This window comes from Lepidochelys kempii, chromosome 3 (assembly GCF_965140265.1).
Source record: "Lepidochelys kempii isolate rLepKem1 chromosome 3, rLepKem1.hap2, whole genome shotgun sequence".
NCBI classification, from domain to species: Eukaryota; Metazoa; Chordata; order Testudines; family Cheloniidae; genus Lepidochelys; species Lepidochelys kempii.
In genome coordinates, this window is record NC_133258.1 from 175462841 (window position 1) to 175483170 (window position 20330).

Below are 20330 nucleotides of genomic sequence, written 5' to 3' on the forward strand. Positions count from 1 at the left end.
TATCATAACAAAGGTTATAACCGACTGAATGTATTCTTCCTATTTGTATGCATGTATCATTCTTGTATCTGAAGCTAGAAATATGAAGTATAACGAGGAGGTCCTACTGTAATTATGCAAAGTGCGGGCCATTAATGGTGGTTTAGAATCTTGATGGCTCCCATTGACTAGGACAATTGGTTGTAAATGGTTTATTTACCTGCATTCCTGTGGGCTAACTCAGGAAGAATGGAGAATAGGGGGGTTAGTGACATGTGACTGTCACGTGATACTGGAATCCATCTTAATCCTTGTACTTTTCCATTGATGAGGCGGGCGTGGGGACAAGCACAGACAAGATTCCTACCTATGCCAAAGCTATAAAAGGGGGTGGAGCAGGACAAACAGTGTGGCCAGTCATGAGAAAACCCCTGCTTACGACGTGAGATGTCTGCTGGAACTAACAAGGATTGTACTGGGGAAAGGATTGGGCCCAGACTAGGAAGGAGTCCAGTCTGTGAAAGAAGCTCATTGGAACATCTCTGAGGGTGAGATATTACCTGTAATCAGTTTCTTAACGTATTAGGCTTAGACTTGCATATTTTTGCTTTATTTTGCTTGGTGACTTACTTTGTTCTGTCGTTACCTGAAACCACTTAAATCCTACTTTTTACACTTCATAAAATCTCTTTTGTTTATTAGTAAACCCAGAGTAAGTGTTTACTACCTGGGGGAGCAAACAGCTGTGCATCTCTCTCTATCAATGATATAGAGGGCGAACAATTTATGAATTTACCCTGTATAAGCTTTATACAGGGCAATACAGATTTATTTTATCTATAGTCTGGCATTTCCTAATTTTTTTTGAATGTTTGACTAGACAGCCTAAATAACCTATTGTAACGTGATTTCTGTATGCAATTTCCTCATGTGTAAAAGAAAAATAAATACAAATTCTATTATGTGCAACAGTAACAACCTCACATCATCAATAGGGTTTGATTCCTGAACCTGCAGCACAGTTAAGCTAGAGACTAACTACATCAGCTGGCAGCATAAGAAAGCTCCAGTTGCCCACTTCCCACCCAGCATGATAATAGCTATGTGCTAGAAGCTAGGGCAACTTGACCCTATTCCCTCACCCAGAAGGTGGGGTAAGCTCTTTCCCCATGTAGTGTCCCCAGAGAGGGATGGGCCGCTGTGGCCATGTGCTGGGTTGGGTCAGGAGTAGGGGCTAACAGAATGAGTCTCCCCCAATTCTAGGTGAGGCTGTCTGCTCCCATGGTGTGCAGCTGCACCTTTTGTAGTAGTGGGATGTCCCCACCTTACAGTAGAATGTTCATGTGCAATTCTAGTTTTGGCTTGCTCTATTGTAGCACTTCTGCATAAAGAACACTTTAAAGTCTCGAGAACATATCACAGCATATAACTGAATAATTAAGTTACATCTTACAGGAAACTAAATACGTCTGTTTTCAGAATCAACACCAAATAAAATCAAATCTCTCTCTACTCATTTTCTATAGTAGAGTATCAGATGTTAACAATGCAACTAATGCCAGCTAGGGAGTTTCAACACAATCATTCAGACTAGTGGCTTGAAACAAAAACACAAACAGGAGCAGTAAAAATCAGCAATTGCTAGCTGATTTCTAAAGTCTTACACTCAGGTTGCTATTTGAGCCAAAAGTTACTGAAAAGCCTTTTAAATAGCAGTTTCCCACCTCCTTTAATGCTGATGACCTTTTTACAGTTTTTCTTTCCCACTATCAGCTTGTGGTAGCATGTGATTAGCTTGGTGACAGTAGTTGCCATACTAGTTGTCACACTACACACCGAATCCAGAAGCAACTGGCTTAGGCAACCTACTCTTTGGATAAAGAATTAGAGAAAACTGGAGCCCAGATTAGGATTTACTTAAAATTTGGCACAGGATGCCATGAAGTAAAATATAGTAACTTATTTACATATCTCAAAGATACATGCATATGTATACTATTAAAATTGAACATAAATTGATACTTCAAGAGTTGGAACATTTCAGTGTTAGCACAATATTTAATCCCATACTAAAAAGGTAAACTAACACGTTTTTTCCCACAATTTTAAACTGTAGATTTGACAATTACAATTCAATGTCACATTTTTATTTGAGAACATTATGTCCACAATTCTTCTCTGTGCACTACACAATGGAAAATTCTGAAGCAATTTTTATTATTTTATAATACACAGATCTGATTTATGTGGCTTCAAAAATGATGTAAGTCATTACATAAGGGCAAACATTCTTTTAAAAGGAGAAACACATTAAATTAAAAACTGATGTTGTAATAACTTAATTCACAAGTGATCTTGCAAAGTGGTGAATGCCTCTGCAAGCGATACTTATGGGAATTGAGGGTGCTAAGTACTCAAAGAAACATTACAAATCTTGCAGGATCAGGTTCAAATATGCAAGAATTAAGGGATTGACTCATCTGTAACTATACCAATATGATATAAAGAGTTACATGTGATAAGTAGCAAAGAGTCCTGTGGCATCTTATAGACTAACAGATGTATTGGAGCATAAGCTTTCATGGGTGAATACCCACTTCGTCAGATATATGTAGTGGAAGTTTCCAGAGGCAGGTATAAATAATAAGTAGTCCACTTGAAAGGCCCTTTCCGCCCTCGGTGGGGCATACTGAACAAGTTACAATAGTTATGTGAAAAGATATTCACAGCCGGATCTTTATTTTAGGAGACACGAAAATCGTGGAAAGACTTCACAAAGTGAATAATTTGGCAGTATGAATGCATAACACAACTCTAACCCTTTCCAGGCTAGATATTTGTATTCATAAAGCTAGACTTTAATAGCTTTCTAATGTCAAGCTTTTTTCTGCCATTGCTATAATTAATATTCTATTGAATTTTCATTACAAACACATGCACCTTTTACAGAACTTGGTTTACTGATTTTTAAAAAACACATAGGTGGATGAGGGTTACAAAAATAAAGTCACATAGTAATTTAGGGCATGATCCAATGAACTCAATGAAAAGATTAGCTCTCCTGTTCTAAAATACATTCCTAGTATGTACAAAATTCTCTCCCTTTCCCCTCCCCCACAACTCAACATACTAAAACTTAAGGCAAAAGCATCCCCTGTCTAGATGACTACAAGATTACTACAGTAGTTCTTTGTAATGGATTTGCACCCATAAGAGTCAAATCAGCTGCATTATGTTGAATGAAACATGTATTTTACTTTAAAATGTTGTGAGACTGAAAGAGAGATATGAAGGGACAAGCCTGCCTCCTACAGCATAATACAGCCATACAAATAACTATATTCAAAACAACATTAAAAAGCTAAACTGAATCCTAGAAAGGAATGGAACTGAGTTAAAGCTGAAATCTAACCTAGCAGAACAGAGGAAATCATTGTAGAATGTGTCACAAACTCACCTACAGTTGAGCGAGCTAAAACCTCCCAGTACAATGGGGTGGATTGACAACATTTTAGTACTTAGTCTTACTTTATTTTGACTAAAAATACTCAAAAGCTTTAATTAAATCTTTCAGAGGTTTAATTTCTGTTTCCCTATCTACTCTTTAGAGTGAAAGGAGAAAATGCCCTATGCAACTGACCCGAATAGGATGCTTAATGACTACCAAAGCCCACGCACAGCTTATATGATAATATTAATATAAAGGTTGTTACATGTGACTATTACACACAGTATACTTAATTTTGATCTTCTCTACATTGGTATAAATCAGACGTAACTCCACTTAAGCCAATAGTGATTCACTTAAACGTAAACGCAAGTGTGGTCAGACTTCAGCCTTATGGACCTATAGTATGATATACATAATAAAAATCTGTGTGTAAAGAATTACTACTATCATGTTTACAGTTTTTAAACTTCAATGTCTCCATCTTCTAATTTAAATTATTGGTTATCTGGGAGCGGGTTGGTGGGTTCTGTGTCTTTAAACTGAATCAAAAAGGACTCTGTCCTCAATACAGGCGAATGTAATGATCTACAGCATCTCATTATGCAACAAAGCTGATATTATTTTCATAATTAGTTTAAATAATGCCACCAGAACATTTGAGTTTTCCTACAATGAAAACAGATTTCTTTAAATAGTCTTTTTCCAATATTCATAACCAAGATCATGTGCATCAAATTTCTGTTTAAGGTCGATTACATTTTTTCCCACAGTTAAGTTATAATTCCTTGGAAGCAGGTGGTGAGAAGTGTCATTTTAAAGTTGTGTAACTTCAACATTTATCAAGTGAGGAAATGTGCAAGATTATTCCATAGAATTCAGTCATGGGTCTCTTATATAAAGGGTGGTGATCATGCAAATTGTGTAATGATTTTGCACTGTGGACAAGTGTCTACTTAGAATCAAACTATTTTAAAGACATGTGAAACTAGATTTTGAACCCTGGAGGCCAGAAACAAAATGAAAAGCTATGTTTCATCAGGGAAACAATGACAACCCTAAATTATGGATGTGATAAGTTTGACTCAAGAATAATGACCTTGTACATTCATTCAGAAAGCCCTATCCTCTTTATAAAAAGACTCCAGGACATGTTGCTTCCTGCAATCATGTATCAGAGGGGTAACCGTGTTAGTCTGTATTCACAAAAATAACGAGGTGTCTGATGGCACCTTAAAGACTAACAGATTTATTTGGGCATAAGCTTTCGTGGGTAAAAAACCCACTTCTTCAGATGCATAGAGTGAAAATTACAGATACGGGCATAAATATATATATTGGCACATGAAGAGAAAGGAGTTACCTTACAAGTGGAGAACCAATGTTGAAGGCCAATTCAGTCAGGGTGGATGTGGTCCAGTCCCAATAATTGATGAGGCGGTGTCAACACCGAGAGAGGGGACATTGATTTGTAGTGAGCCAGCCACTCCCAGTCCCTATTCAAGCCCAACTTGATGGTGTTAATTTTGCAAATGAACTGTAGTTCTGAATTGGCCTTCAACACTGGTTTTCCACTTGTAAGGTAAATCCCTTCTCTTTATGCCTGTTTCTGTAATTTTCACTCTATGCATCTGAAGAAGTGGGTTTTTTACCCACGAAAGCTTATGCCCAAATAAATCTGTTAGTCTTTAAGGTGCCACTGGACTCCTCGTTGTTTTTATTGCAGTCATATCTGTTTATATTGTAAGAGGAGGAGGAAAATGAAAACTTACCCATTTTTACTAAACACCCTTATCCATGCTTGAATGTTTGGTCCCAGCATACACAAGCAGTGTAAAGTAGTAAATGTAGATAGGAGTACTGCAAACAGAAATGTCTCAAGCACTGACCTATAAAGGAGAGACAAACTTTTTTAGTTAATTTTATGTTAAGAGCAATGAGTCTAAAGTTTTTTTAAAAATGCCAGCTCCATTAGAAAATGTGTACACCTTCTTAAAACTAATCTAGCAAGAAAAGTTTCTTGTGTTCAGCCTTTAGGAATAAAGGGAAAGGAATACAATATCCTCAGATAGCCCCATATCCGCTAAACAAACTAAAAAATGTAGTAATTCATCTGAAATATTTGGGTCCTGTACAACTTTAACAGACACAATGGTAATTTGTATGGATAGTCACTTTAGTTCAAAAGTATCCACTGATTTTTTACTTTCCCAAATCTTTCATCTTTCTTGTTTGACTATGGAAGCAGATAAAATGAGCTTTACCTGCATGATGTTGTCATTACTCAGCATCTCAATACCACTTCCAAATATCAGCCATGATAGATGCAAAGCAGGTTTCCCCCTATAACTTACATCCCAAATGCTAATACGATAGGAAGAGAGAGAAGGACATGGGATATTTATACAACTATAGTAGAACCTCAGTTACGAACACCAGAGTTACGAACTGACGAGTCACCCCTCCAAAAAGCAAAACACAGTACTGTATTTAATGTAAATTACTAAAAAAATAAAGGGAACGCTTAGAAAAAAAAGTTGACACGGTAAAGAAACTGTTTCTGTGCTTGTTTCATTTAAATTAAGATGGTTAAAAGCAGCCTTTTTCTTCTGCATAGTAAAGCTTCAAAGCTGTATTAAGTCAATGTTCGGTTGTAAACTTTTGAAAGAACCACCATAACATTTTGTTCAGAGTTATGAACATTTTAGAGTTAAGAACAACCTCCATTCCCGAGGTGTTTGTAACTTTGAGGTTCTAGTGTACTGCAACTTTCCCATGCTGTTTTTTTTCTTGATCACTGTTCCATGTAGATTATAAAACAGAATGAGCATATACTAAAAGGCAAGTGGTCAGTTGTCTGTTTTTAATTCCTACTAGTGCCTGCCTCAAAATATACACAGACAATGGGTGAGGTCCTGCTTCTACTGAAATCGATGGGATTGCCATTGACTTCATTTGAGCCAGGACGTAATCCAAAGCCTTTTAACCAATATTTGTAAGGAGCTTTAAAGCTTTTAGGTGAAGATAGGGTTTTCAGACTTACTCTATTAGTGGTGCTCCATAAAGAATGATAATTCCATGAAACAGTATACATGATATGAAGAAGAACACACAGCATTTTAGAAATCTGGTTACCTAAAAAAAAAAAAAAAAACACCACTAAATATCAGGATAATGCTCTATAAATAGTACAGTAAGCAATATACATTCTTCATTTTATCAACAGTGTTCCACTATGCCTACCTTGGAAACATACCATTCAAATTATTACATTAGGCTATGGTTGAAACTAATAATTTAATATAAAAGTTTTCCTGTGTTTAGTGTTTTAAAAATAAAAATCACACTTCAGTTTTGTGTGTTTTACCTACTGTACTACTATTACAAATAACACCTACAATTACTATAACTGAGAAGGATAACATGAAGAAAAACGTTTCCCAGTTTGTTTCCCGTGCACCTTTGACAGTACTTGTGTTGTATGCTTCTTTTATTGGAATGCATCTTCCACAAAGTACTAAGGAAGATTAGAAAATAAAAAAAATATTTTAAAAATTGGAAGAGAGACTCCGAGACATCATAGTATATAAAACTATATTTGACTCCAACTACATTTTAAAACTGACTAGATTTCAACGTAACAGTGCCACTTTCAGAAATGGGTATCTAACTTTCTACTATCCTGTAATAGGGGTTCTCAAACTTCATTGGACCGCGACCCCTCTGAAAAGAAAAATTACTACAGGAGCCCAGGAGCAGGGACCGAAGCCTGAGCCCATCCAAGCCTCACCACCCCAGGAGATGGGGTGGGAAAGCCAAAGCCCAAGAGCTTCAACACCAGGCAGGGGGCCTGTAACCTGAGCCCTGCCACCTGGGCCTCAGCAAGTCTAAGCCATCCCCGGCAACCCCATTAAAATGGGGTCATGACACACTTTGGGGTCCCGACCCAAAGTTTGAGAACAGCTGATGTACATAATATTTTTTAAAATACATCATTAATTTTCTACCAGTTTATATGGTACTCATTTGTTACCTGTTTTTCTTCTGTAGAAGTCTGATGAGCGGTTTTGATTAAAGAAGCACCACCCAAATCTGAGTGGTTCTATTCAACTCAAGTCACAAAGGAAACTTCCAACATTAGTTAAGTTTCATGTTCCTTGTAAAGTTTTTAAGTTTGTTTTTTTTTCAAGTCACAAACCCTAAAAAGATTTTTTTAAATATTTTTTGTATCATTTTCCCCTTATCAAATAAATCAATGTCACCTCACACACTGTGTGCAAAATTATTGCTTTCAAGCTATTTGGCTTGTCAAGCTATTTGAACATCACAAAATTCTTAGTAAGAGTGGTCTAACCCCTCGGCTCAGCAACTGAGGTGCAGAAGAAAGGTGATGTGAAGATGCTTTTGTGCCTCTCCAATCCTGGTCTTGCTGGGAACTGATCCAGACCCCCATGCTAAAATTAATTTCTTTGTGTTCACATTCCCAAAACTTCACTTGCAAAATGTAGTATTATAGTGTCTTTTATAAAATTGCAGTGCCTGTGGGAGCTGGCTTGGTTGTTCAAGTGACCTTAACTATCCATTCCAATACTTTTCCAATTAATTTTGCTACACTTTACCTTCATTTAAATTTGATGGGTTTGATTTTTTTTTTTTAAAAAAAAAACACTTTCAAGATTTTACTGTTTTTCTTTATCAAATTATTGCTATGTCTTAACAACTATTAACTGCAGAGGAGAACAAACCTCTCCATAATACTGGTTTAGGCCCTAATCCTGCAGTGACCTGTGTCTACATAGACCTCTGCATTCATGAGAGTCCGACGGACTTCTGCCAGAATGGAGCTTATTGGGAGATCATTGACTTAGACTATAAACCACCAGTTCTTGAAAACACACTAAGACATATCTTAGCAAGGACCCCTGGGTTTGCTGACAGTGTCAGAGGTAGAAAGATCCCAGTTGGAGTGGAGTTGGCAGTATCAGGACTCCTGGGTCCTCTACCTGACCCTGGGAGGGGAGTGGGGTCTAGTAGTTTGAGTACAGAAATACTCCCTCCTGAAAACTTGAGTAGAAGAGAATGTTTAACATTGATGAAAATACTGGAAAACTCATTTTAAAAGACAATACACACTTACTCAGCTCATTTACAAAGGCCAAGATCTGACAACCAAGCACTTTAACGTATTTTGTCCTTTCACTTTCCTAGTTGATTCCTTCAATAAAAAGATAGTCAATCCTCCCTCAAAGCTACTAGCATCAAGTTAACTATACAGAGTCTTACCTTGTGAGCAAATGAAATTCTCTTAGAAGATGGATTTGGTTTAAGTACTATATACAAGATTATATTTACAGTTGTTACACAAATAGAACAGATGCACAACCAGATAAGGTGTGTTCCCAAAACGGAGAAGTTTTCCAAGAAGAAAGGTGGAACAACAGTTGTTAGGATAATGGAAAATACACAGACAATGTGGGCAGACAGCAGTCTCTTTATTTCTGTATCTTTCATGGTGTTCTATCGTGACTATCCACCTACAATAAAGCAAATAACATTATTGTAGTTAATTACTGAAAGGCTTAAGAGGGAGGAAAAAATATTATTTTTCCTGGTTGGAATGCATAGCAAGATAAATTATGTGCTGCTCTAAACCAGAAAACTCAGTTTAGGAGCAATCATGATGTTTCATTCCAAAAAAGTTTCAGAATAAAAAAGCCAGCAATAAAATACTTGAAAATTGGTTACCCAATGGTTCAAAAGCTGGCTGAACTGAATACTCACATAGACTAGATGATGCTGATTCACTGCTGATTAATTTGATTTTGAGACAAGTAATAGGAACATTTTGATGACTTTTTTACATAGAACATTCCTCTGAAGTATTTACAACAACATTGTGAAATACTGGTTCCCATTGGTTGAGCACAAAGAGAAAATACACATAAACAAATATGAAACTGAGCATTTTCATTCTCCATGTGAACAAAAGCACACAGAGTAAACAAAAAGTAAACAAACAGCACAAAAAATGAAAAGCAGATTTGAAAAAATAATTGCTTTCATAGTTTGAAGTGTTAAGACATGGGAACACTGAAAAATATATATACAATTCTAAATTGATGGAAACTCTTTAAAAAACAGGTGCTATTTTCAACCTTAACTATCCACTTCTATTCAACCTAAATTTGTAACTGTTTGGAGGTAGGGCATTCAAATAACTAAGTTTTAACCATTACTACATACAAGAAAAAAGAAATTCAAGAAGCTAACTCTTCAGCCCACCCTCTTGTGATTTTCTCAGAGATATGGGGAATCCTGATTTTGTTGGGCAAGACAAAACAATTACACAGTCTTGTAAGATACTCTGGGGAGGGGGAAGGATTCCTGCTCAATATTATTCTGTACCCTTCTTTGCAACCTGCCATTGGCAACGATTGTGATAATGTGTCCTGCTACAACACCTGATGCATGGGCCATGCTGATGTTTGCATCCCCAGGCAGTGACAGTCTGCACCACAGGCTTTGTGCCATCGGGCAATTTGCAGCGAGGCAAAATGTCATGACCTGTCTTCTTCCTAGCCTATGTTCAACCTCCCTCAGCCAGCACGTGACCAGCATTCATCCCCAAATTTGGTGAGGAGCGGCGGGAGGCTCTGCGGTGGGGAGAGAGGTAGTGGGGAAAGCAGCGGGGGGAGCAACCTGCGGCGGGGGGGGGGAGCAGCCGGCGGGCGGGGGAGGCGCAGCCTGCGGGGGGGGGGAGCAGCCGGCAGGAGAGGGGGCAGGCAGCGGAAGGCGCAGCGCCGGGGGAGGGGGATGGAGGTAAGGCCATCTTCCTCTTACCTGAGTCACATCCGTGAGGCAGTGGGCGGGGCTCCACCGAACGCGAGGTCAGAGGTCACGGGGCTCACCTGCCCCTTCGCTTTAGTCTCTGCGTAGGTAGCCGCGCCGGGCGCGTTGCAGAGGTCACAAGGGCTGAGATTGACAGGTGGTGGTAACCAATCAGGATAACTTTCTATGTGATTTGGGCAAACCGATAGGCTGGATCCGGTGGGTGGGGGGCAGGCCGAGGCGGAGGGCGGAAGCGGAAGCGGAGAGCCGGCAGTGACGGTTTGTTTACGTTTTCACAGCTGCTGTCTCCCGGCGGCGGCGGCGGCGCCTGGCGCGCGATTCTGGCTCAGCATGGTCTGCGAGAAGTGTGAGTCCCCTGGGGCAGCCTCCTCCCCCCCGCACCCCTTCCCGGCGCCGAGACTCCCCCGGGAGCCTGCGCTGAATCCCCGCCCAGGGGCTGAGCCACGACACTGTCCTGTGGCCCCTCCCCCGTTAGCGAGAGGGGCCCAGCGGCCTCTCCGCGGTCCGTTCTCCTCCCCCGCCCCTGCCCTCTGGGCAAGGGGTAGGCCCGCGGGGGCAGGTCTCCCTTTTCGGGCTGGGCCTTATCTCCCACACCCCCCTTCCCCGGCTGGTCAGTGGGCACCGAGGCGGGCATAGCTATGGGCTGAACTGCCCAGGCTTGTGTGGAGCCCTTGCTGCATGGCGCCCACTCGATGTTTGCCCCACCGCTTCTTGGCTGTCCCAGCTGTTGCCCCATGGCTGGAACCTGTGTCATTGCTTCTGTGGGTGAACTGGCATCTCTCACCAAGGGAACCTACAGAGGCCAGGCACAGCCTGGCCTCCGATCAGGAGCTTGCTGACCACTGACTCCAGAAATACAGATTTTATGACATTTGTAGTAATAAGCAGCATTTGCTTAGAGGCCTGAATGAAAACTGGGTCTAGTCCCCTCCCATGCTGTATGTTGTGTTATAGGTGAGAAGAAACTTGGCACTGTAATTACACCCGACACATGGAAGGATGGAGCAAGAAACACTACAGGTATTGCATTTGAAAAGTTACTGAATTGAGGAAGAATTTATGCTCTTATTAGATGTCAGTAGATAACTGTCCTTCACTTAAGTCAGATTCTTTCCCATGATAATTCAGTCTATTGGGAATGTAACTACTTTGATCTTCTGTGGTGCTCTATGTGTTTGTACTATATTGTAGTACGAAATAATGACGCGTGTAAGCATGGACTAAGAGGTCCTGTTGTCTCACATCTTAATCCTTGGAGTACCCTATATTCATTTTTTCCACCCATTTATTTGCTCTAGTCTACTCACCCTCAACATTTTACTTTGCACCCACCTTCAGGCTAATCTTCCTGATCAGTATTTCACTTGGTTATTCTTGGGTATTTATAGTATTAAACACATTTATTTTAAAAACATTTATTTTATATTGAACTATTACATATTTAGTAGCTAAATGGAACCTGAACACCAAACTAACAAACAGTAGATTTAAAATGGGGTATTGGAGTGTAATTAAATATGACTGCTCATCCTTTTGGGAGGAAGAGAGAAAGGAAAGGACTCCCTGGTGGTTAAGGCACAGAACTAGGAGTTAGAAACCCTCGGTTCCATTTCCAGCTCTGCCATGGACTTTCTGTCTAATATTGGACAAATAACTAAGGCCTCAATTGTACAGTGCAGTAGTCCACCCACCTGGAGCTTTACATACCAATTCTTTGAAGACAATAGGAAAAGGACCCAGACCTTTACCCATTTTTCCCCCCTTGACCAAAACCTGTATCAAATTAACTATACAGTGGAAATGAGAATTCATATATTGAGACCAAATTATAGTTTGTAGAGATTCTCTGGTGGAAGTTCCTGTAAATGTACAAAATATTGAGTATGCATTCTCTAAGAGTTATGTTTTAATACAGTGTCTCCAAGCAAGCTGATTGAACTGAGTCTTACGTTAGTCACAACTGTTCATGTCCTTTAGATAACTTTTCATTGTTTATAATATATTGCACTTCTGCTACATTTAGTGTATAGTACAGGGGTTCTCAAACTGGGGGTCGGGACCCCTCGGGGGTTGTGAGGTTATTATATGAGGGGGGTCACGAGCCGTCAGCCTCCACCCCAAACTCCGCTTTGCCTCCAGCATTTATAATGGTTTTAAATATATTAAACAGTGTTTTTAATTTGTAAAGGCGGTGGCACTCAGAGCCTTGCTATGTGAAAGGGGTCACCAGTACAAAAGTTTGAGAACCACTGGTATAGTAGTAGTAATATGAGAACTCAATGTGGGTTCTATTGGACTTTCAAGACTTATGATGTTCCTGGGCTCTTGTTTTGAATGAACTTTTCCCCCTTATTTGATCAAGCCTGGGAGGGGCATATGGGTGTGTCTCTTTTTTTTAAATTTATTAAATAAACTTTTTACAAATGACTTTGATATTAGTCAGTACATTTGTTTATCTTTCCTCTATAAAGAAAGTGGCGGACGAAAACTAAATGAAAATAAGGCACTGACTTCAAAGAAGGCAAGGTTAGTATTGCAATTTTAACTTACTCAGATAAGAATAAAGATCTTATAAAGTTTTTACTGGGACAAAACTTTTTTCATGTATTTCTGAGTAATTTTTAAAACTGATATACAATTCTCATTGTATTTGTCTGACAGAACACAAGCTATCTGAGGCAAGGACCGTGCAATATTATGATGCTATAAATATTTGTAAACAAACGTATGCATCTTCAGACTCGTCTTTTATTGCTGTGTTCTACGGAGAACATAGCAATACAACTGCCCAAACTTTGCAATGCTTAAGTCCACCCTAAACTTTCATATATCTGCCTAGTTGTCTTATTTTAGATTTGGTGAGGAAGGGTTTGATATTGTTGAGGAATTGGGAGATCTGGGTTCTGTTATTGCAGGGATGAGCAAACTTTTTGGGCTGAGGGCCACATCAGGGAATAGAAATTGTGTGACGGGCCATGAATGCTCACAAAATTGGGGTTGGGGTGTGGAAGGGGGTGCGGGCTCTGGGGTGGGGCTGGGGATGAGGAGTTTGGGGTGTATGAGGGTGCTCTGGGCTGGGACCAAGGGGTTTGGAGGGCAGGAGGGGAATCAGGGGTGTGGGAAGGGGTGCAGGTTCCAGCTGGAGGTGCAGGCTTTGGGGTGGGGCTGGGGATGAGAGGTTTGGGATTCAGGAGGGTGCTCTGGGCTGGGATCGAGGGGTTTGGAGAGCGGGAGGAGAATCATTGGAGTGCGTAGGAGCCAGAGCAGGGCCATGCCGCATCTTCCGGGAGCTGCGTGGTGCGGCCCTGGCCGGAGCCGGGCCGAGCTGCATGGTGTGGCCCCAACCCAGCGCCTCAGCGGGAGCGGGGCCGAGTGGCATGGTGCAGCTCGCGGGCCGGCTGAAAACGGCTCGCGGGCCATAGTTTGCCCACCCCTGTGTTATTGTCTCTGACAAGACTTCCTGTGAGACCATGAGTCACTGAGAAACCTCTGAGTGCCCGTTTATCTACTTGTAAAATAGTGTGATAGTTGTTGGCCTCACAGGAGTGTTGAGGCTTAATTCCCTTTTTGCAGAGTGCTTAGAGACCATTAGGTGAAAGGTATGGAAGTGCAAAATATTCTATCATTAATAGTTTACAAATAAAGACTTGCATTTGATCAGCTTTGTCTACACGCTGCAGGGGTGTGCAGTGGGCCATATTATTAGCTTCCATATGCCATATTTGGCCTTAGGACTCTTTGAATGTCTCTCTCCTAGGCCATAGTTTCTCTACATTGTCTGTTTATAGCCACTGTAAGTTCAGTGGTTTTGCAATTATCATGATGAGGCAGATGGGAGTATTTTCTCCTATGGCTTTTACATGAACCTCTAATGTGTGGAATATTTTATTTTTTCATCCTAGATTTGATCCTTATGGGAAGAACAAATTTGCAATATGCCGGATTTGTAAGAGTTCTGTTCATCAGCCAGGGTCTCACTACTGCCAGGGATGTGCTTATAAAAAAGGTGAGATTTATGTAGCATGACTTTTCCTTCCCTATCCAGCTTGAATTTAGTGCACAAATGGAACTCCACTTGTTTTAGGCATCAGAAATAGTAGAGCTGAAGAATAATTCAAACTTACCTTGGTAGGTTTATGGAAAACTGTTATTGAAGGTTGCTGTTGCTGAGCAATTGCATGAACTCTCTCTTAATATAAAATAATGTGATTGTGTTTAAAATTAATTTATAGATTCGTGGATTCCAAGGCCAAGAAGGGACCATAATGATCATCTAGTTTGACCTCCTGTATAATGCAGGTCATAAACTTCCACCCCCAAATTCACCAGAGCATATATGTAGTATTAATTTAAAAATTCCCAGTGAAGGATAACCCACCATGTCCATTGTTAAAGTGTACCAATGGTTAATTAACCTTGATGTTAGAAATGTACACCTTATTTCCAGTCTGAATTTGTCCAGCTTCAATTTCCAACCATTGGCTCTTGTTACGCCTTTGCTGCAGTTTTCCCATATAGTCTCAAATTTTACTTTATATTTAATAGTCTCACACCAAAAGAAATTATCTTTAGGTTCCTATAGCATACAAGCCTCACAAGGCCTCTGATTCTGGCTGTGTGGCACAAAAGGAAGAGAGGGGAACCCAGTTTGTGAGAGAATTGAGTGATGGTGGTTCTTGAAGAGTGCATATGTCAATGGTTGTCTTTGTGGCTGACTCTGACTTCCCATGAACCCAATTGCAATTTGTAGCAATCAAATGGAGCAACCATATGCCACTGCCAGTAGAAGGATAATGCAAATTTTACTGAAGGAGACTTACTGGCCCAGTTATACAAGTACTTGGTCCATTGTAAATGAAGCTTGCACTAAGCTGAAACTGAGAAGTAAAAGGTTTCAGAGTGATAGCCGTGTTAGTCTGTAAATAAATCTATTAGTCTCTAAGGTGCCACAAGGACTCCTCATTGTTTTTAGAAGTAAAAGTTAAAGATCAAATCAGCAGCACAAAGAAGCAGACTACTGCAATGCATCCATTATGGTATATACAATAGTGTTTCTATACTGTTGAGCTTGGCACACACAGGGGTGAATGATACTCCATTCCTGACTCTAAGCTTCCTAGCTTTTATTGGTTTATAGCAGACCTTTAATTATATTTAAGTCTGTCAATTAATCGCAGTCTTGCAAGTGATTAACGCAAAACAAATTAGATTAAAAAAAAGTAATGATTAATCACAGTTTTCATCACACTGTTAAGCAATAATAGAATACCAATTTAAATGTATTATAAATATTTTTGGATGTTTTCTACATTTTCAAATATATTGATTTCAATTACAGCACAGAATAGAAAGTGTACAGTGTTCACTCTATATTATTTTTATTACAATTATTTGCAAAAAAAGATAAACAAAAAATAGTATATTTCAATTCACCTGATACAAGTACTATGGTGCAATCTTTTTATTGTGAAAGTGCAATTTACAAATGTAGAATTTTTTTTTTACATAACTGCACTCAAAAAGAAAACTGGAAAACTTTAGAGCTTACAAATCCACTCAGTCCTACTTTTTGTTCAGCCAATCACTTAGACAAATAAGTGAGAGCAGGTGTTTGCATGACACTGTTGTAGCTGGCGTTGCAAGGTATTTACATGCCAGATATGCTAAACGTTGGTATGACCCTTCATGCTTCGACTTATAGGCACTACAATACTTGTATGAGGTGAATTGAAAAATACTAATTCTTTTGTATATCTTTTTTATAGTGCAAATATTTGTAATAAAAAATAATGTAAAGTGAGCACTGTACATTTTGTATTCTGTGTTGTAATTTAAATCAGTATATTTGAAAATGGAGAGAAACAACCAAAAATATTTATAATAAATTTAAATTGGTTTTCTGATTTAATAGCGCAATTAAAACTGCGATTAATGGTGAGACTTTTTTAATTGCGTGATTAATTGCAATTATTTTTAATCGTTTGACAGCCCGAATTATATTAGTTATATATGTTTTAGTTATTTACCCATAGTGTAGCTGTATCATTGAGACATAAACTGCTTTAGCAGCCATAATATCACTACTGCATGATTTGCCATTTCTGATAAAAATCAAGAGAGCACACAAACAACTTGAGAATGAGAGCTCATTCTACCCATCCATCAACTTTTCCTGTTTGACAACTTTTTGGAAGAGACACTCTTTATAAAGACTCACAGCCATGAAAATCATTGAAAAGAAATTTACCCAAAAAACCCTCAATATGACTTGTACACCTTATTCTTCATTTTTAGGCATCTGCTCAATGTGTGGGAAAAAAGTCTTGGATACCAAGAACTACAAACAAACATCTGTCTAATTATGTTGAGTGAGGATTTTATGCACTTGTTTCTGAAAATCTTTATACAGTTTAACTTCTAATCTAAAATAGCTTGTGAATATTATTCAAGAGTAATATGTGTCTGAAGGAAAAACTGAAAGACACATTTGACCAGAAGTCTAAGAGATCTGACTTTTATTATTTTGGCACTAAACTTACCGATGTTTAAAAATAATGGTTTTACACATATTGATATAGTCCTGAATTGCAATGAGATGTCTGCTAAGTGTTCAGATCAAAACCACCACCATCATAGCTCATAGATTCTCAGACTTTGTATTCCTGCTAGTCCACTGTTAGGTTTTGACTCGACCACTTACGTAATAGTGTAAACATTTTGTAAATGCTTAAAATATGAGATCATGTCAACTCATTAAAGTTGTTGTTCCTGTTCAGTTTCCGTTTACTTTATTTTCTGATAACTTGACGTATTTGTAATTTTCCACATTCAAAAATGAATGGTTACAGTTTTGTCCTGCACTGAGGAATGTTGGTGTGTAGATATAAACAACACTTCACTCTTGTTGAGACTTCTCATTGGTTTACTAACTGGAGTAACATTGGTCAAATTGCAACAAATGATTTGAATACTAAATAAAAAATAAACCCAACATGTTACTAATTTAAATTAATACCTGCCAGTTTACTTCAAGTAATGTTACCTTTGCAGCTGAAGATAGATAGCGGAATGCTTTAGAAATATCTTATCAAGTCTCCTCTGTGAGATTAGTTATTACACCCATTTTTCACAGGGATGTCTGCTTGCTCAGCACAATAAAATGAATCTTAATGCTAATCCCCTGATATTCTTCATGTCCTACTGTAGTTGGAGTGTGATCTTAAACATCTATTTTGGAACTAAGGTTCTTGAAAGCTGTGCTAGTATAAGTGCTTCAGTAGAACTATGAGCCCTAATTAGGTGTCAATGCTAGTGGCCTAGATTGCTATAACCATCTGTTGTTTATGAGCATTGGCTCAATGGCATCTGGGTACGTCCATTCTCTCTATTGTCCTAGCAGGGGTTTACAGGTGAAATAGCAGGGAGAAAAACTGAAAGGTGGATGGCAGAGAACTCACTCTGAATATGATTGCAGAATTTCTGCATTTGGCATAATATGGCTGTAGAGAATGCAAACAGAATTCCTGATGAGCAATAGTATCTTTGCAATCTCAGTCATCAGAACTGGCCCAGTCTGTGGACCATCTGATTAAACAGACTGCCATCTCCCAGTAACAGAACCAAGTGTTTCTGCTTGTGACGAACCATAAATTTATTTCAGAGTGAGGTGCAATAGGGTTTGGAACAGCCTGACCACGTATGTTGTAGTAATATCAGCATGAGAGGCAAGAAACGCCCAATCTGTACTGGCTGATTTGTTTTTCACCTGCTTTTGCTGCCTGGAGCTTGAGGTGTACTTAGAGAGTTGCTGCCAAGTATATGTGAGTTGCTGCCAAGTATATGTGAGGTGCACTCACATTCTTCATGACTGGTGAAGGCCACCAGAGAGAATCTGCATTCATTGTTAACACCTCCATGTGGAGGCTGGGTGCAGTGATGTGCTGGAGAGGGCTCCTAAAACCCCTGTTTAAAATACTACCACCAAACTGAAGGAAGGTGTTCCAGATTGTAATGAGCAACCCCTCCTGCTCACCCACTAGGACCACTGTGAGAGGAATCAAAGCCTCTTTGATCTGGATCCCCTGGGGTATGTGAACTTCTGGAGCCTCAGCAGGTTGCAGCACTGGTTCCTCTCTTGACCAAGCTGGCACACTCTTTGGGCACTGTCAATCACTCTGGTACCACTTCTTGGAAATGAGATCCTCAGCCCAGCTGTCCTATGCCCCCATGATCAGCACTGACCCCCAAGATATCCCAGTTACTTAAACACACCCCTTTCCCAGAACTCCACCCAAAAGATGTGTATCTTCTGATTTATAATTCAGGTCTTTCGGGGGCATGCAGTAGTGAATTTGTGTAAAGTGTGTGTGTGCTGACTGAGACCTATGTACTCAACCAGTGAAAGTCAGACAGAATCAGACAAAACAATAACCACATCTGTGACCCAGTTTCCTCATCACTTTAGGACCTTCTCTGAGTGGCAGTCCGAGTCATTTGAGTTGTTCAGAGTCCTTGGGGCCATCTGGGTTCAGGAAAGCAGTCAGGATGCCCTGTGAGGTAGGGTTACCATCTGGCCAGTATTTGACTGGCCTGGTCAGTTTTCTTTATGTATTTGCCAGTTGCCAGAAAAATAATTTAATCTGCCAGGGTTTTTTTTTATGTGGGTCTAAAGATTTGCATTATTATCATCACAATTCACCGAAACAGCTAATGTTAAAAGCTTCTGTGTCCAGCTACAGATGCTACAATGTTGACGTTAAAATAAGAAATTGCTGGAAACAGCAAAATCAAACGACAAATACGAGTTCAAGAAATAGACTCAATGGATTTTCTTTATACATAAAGTTCCAAAACATTCACATTTAAGTATATAGTTAAAATATAGAATCAATGCAGTTTGGGAAGAAATAATCTCAGTGAAGATGGACACAAACACAGCATCTTGGAAAAACACGACCAAGGTAAGAAAATGTTGTTCTCAATCTTATCTATATATGTGCTTATCTCTCTAGATACTATAAGTGGCGGTTGAAGGGCGGAGTTGCCTTGTGGTTGGGGTTTGGGGTTGCTGCCGGCTTGCCTTGGGGTGGGGAGTGCCCAGTTTTTTTATATTTCAAAGGTGGTAACCCTACTGTGAGGGTGCTACGTGCTGGATGACCTCTCCCTGTGGAGTTCCTTACCAAGCTTTTGTGACTTTAGTCTCTCCCACTCTACACTTCCTGTTTCTGTGTGGTTCTCTATTTAAACTCCTCCTGGTCACCTGGCTTCTTTTGTTCTACTCTTGGTAAGTTTCTACTGCTCTTTCCCCCTCTGCCCCCTTTTCAGGGGCTCAGCTAAACGGGATCTACAAGGCTTGAGCTGCTTTCTAGCATAACTTTCGTGAGGTCTAAGTATTGTCATTAATCTTTAGTATTTCCTTTTGTATTTGTCTGGTGTGTAGCTGTTACAGGCCCTGTCAGCAATCTTGGATCTACAAAGAGATAGGCACTTTAAATACAGCAGTTTCTCATAACAGAACTTCAAAATATCAATCAGAATTCATAAGTTATACAGATAAAGCACCAGTTCATAGGGTTGGGGTGATTCCTTGGACTCTGATGGAGTCAGTCCCCCTCTGGATACTGCCACAGATGACTTTTTCCTTGGGGCTCATAAAAATACTTGTGAAGAGGTGGCTTTTGGCCTTTGGTATGGATCAGATTGCAATAAATGGAAGGGAGATGCTAAGATACTACAGTGATTGAGGCCAGCTATCTACCTCCTTAGACAGATATCTCCAAAATAGCTTTCCCATAGGAGGAACAACCCAGAAGTCCTCACTACCCATCCCCATTTCCAAAGACACAAGCTAAGCTCCTTGTATATTATCAATGTTCTTAGCTTAGTTTTCAGAAATAAAACATAAGCATTTCCAGCAAATGCACTTAATATATGTTTGGTTGCCAGGTGGTGGTGGGAAAGCAAATGGACAAATTCCCCATTCTCTCTTCCCACTGGGCACATACACATATACATGCATGGGTCCTATCACAGGATTTTTGTCATGCTCCTTGTT

The 20330-nt window shown here is 39.6% G+C and overlaps 2 protein-coding genes across 6 annotated transcripts in view; one reads left to right on the top strand and one right to left on the bottom strand.

Moving 5' to 3' along the window:
* The window catches only part of PIGF (phosphatidylinositol glycan anchor biosynthesis class F), a 45538-nt gene extending 34919 nt beyond the window's left edge, over positions 1-10619 (bottom strand). The window contains exons 1-4 of one of the 4 annotated variants that reach the window (XR_012158268.1): positions 10268-10601; positions 8711-8961; positions 6471-6562; positions 5200-5316 (exon numbers count right to left, since the gene is read on the bottom strand). Coding sequence is in view for 3 of the 4 variants with exons in the window: in XM_073339124.1 (XP_073195225.1) it covers positions 5200-5316; positions 6471-6562; positions 8711-8938 (437 nt within the window). In the remaining variant the exon portion in view is untranslated. Of the gene's footprint in view, positions 1-5199; positions 5317-6470; positions 6563-8710; positions 8962-9208; positions 9346-10267 lie in introns of those variants that run through there. The other 3 variants (XM_073339124.1, XM_073339125.1, XM_073339126.1) reach the window with 3 other exon arrangements.
* On the top strand, positions 10555-17051 carry CRIPT (CXXC repeat containing interactor of PDZ3 domain). Of its 2 annotated transcripts, none has more exons than XM_073339130.1 (5): positions 10555-10622; positions 11231-11296; positions 12748-12802; positions 14179-14282; positions 16571-17051. In XM_073339130.1, the coding sequence occupies exons 1-5, from the start codon at positions 10607-10609 to the stop codon at positions 16633-16635; spliced, it is 306 nt and encodes a 101-aa protein (XP_073195231.1). In that variant the 5' UTR covers positions 10555-10606; the 3' UTR covers positions 16636-17051. The 2 variants fall into 2 exon arrangements, with proteins under 2 accessions (XP_073195231.1, XP_073195232.1); XM_073339131.1 differs by lacking the exon at positions 16571-17051 and adding an exon at positions 14509-16374.
* The last annotated feature ends 3279 nt before the right edge of the window (positions 17052-20330 follow it).

Excerpts from the sequence above, each read along its gene's own strand:
- CRIPT (XM_073339130.1), top strand. Across the intron at positions 12,803-14,178 it reads CTGACTTCAAAGAAGGCAAG|ATTTGATCCTTATGGGAAGA; the intron begins GTTAGTATTGCA and ends TTTTCATCCTAG. Across the intron at positions 14,283-16,570 it reads GGGATGTGCTTATAAAAAAG|GCATCTGCTCAATGTGTGGG; the intron begins GTGAGATTTATG and ends CTTCATTTTTAG.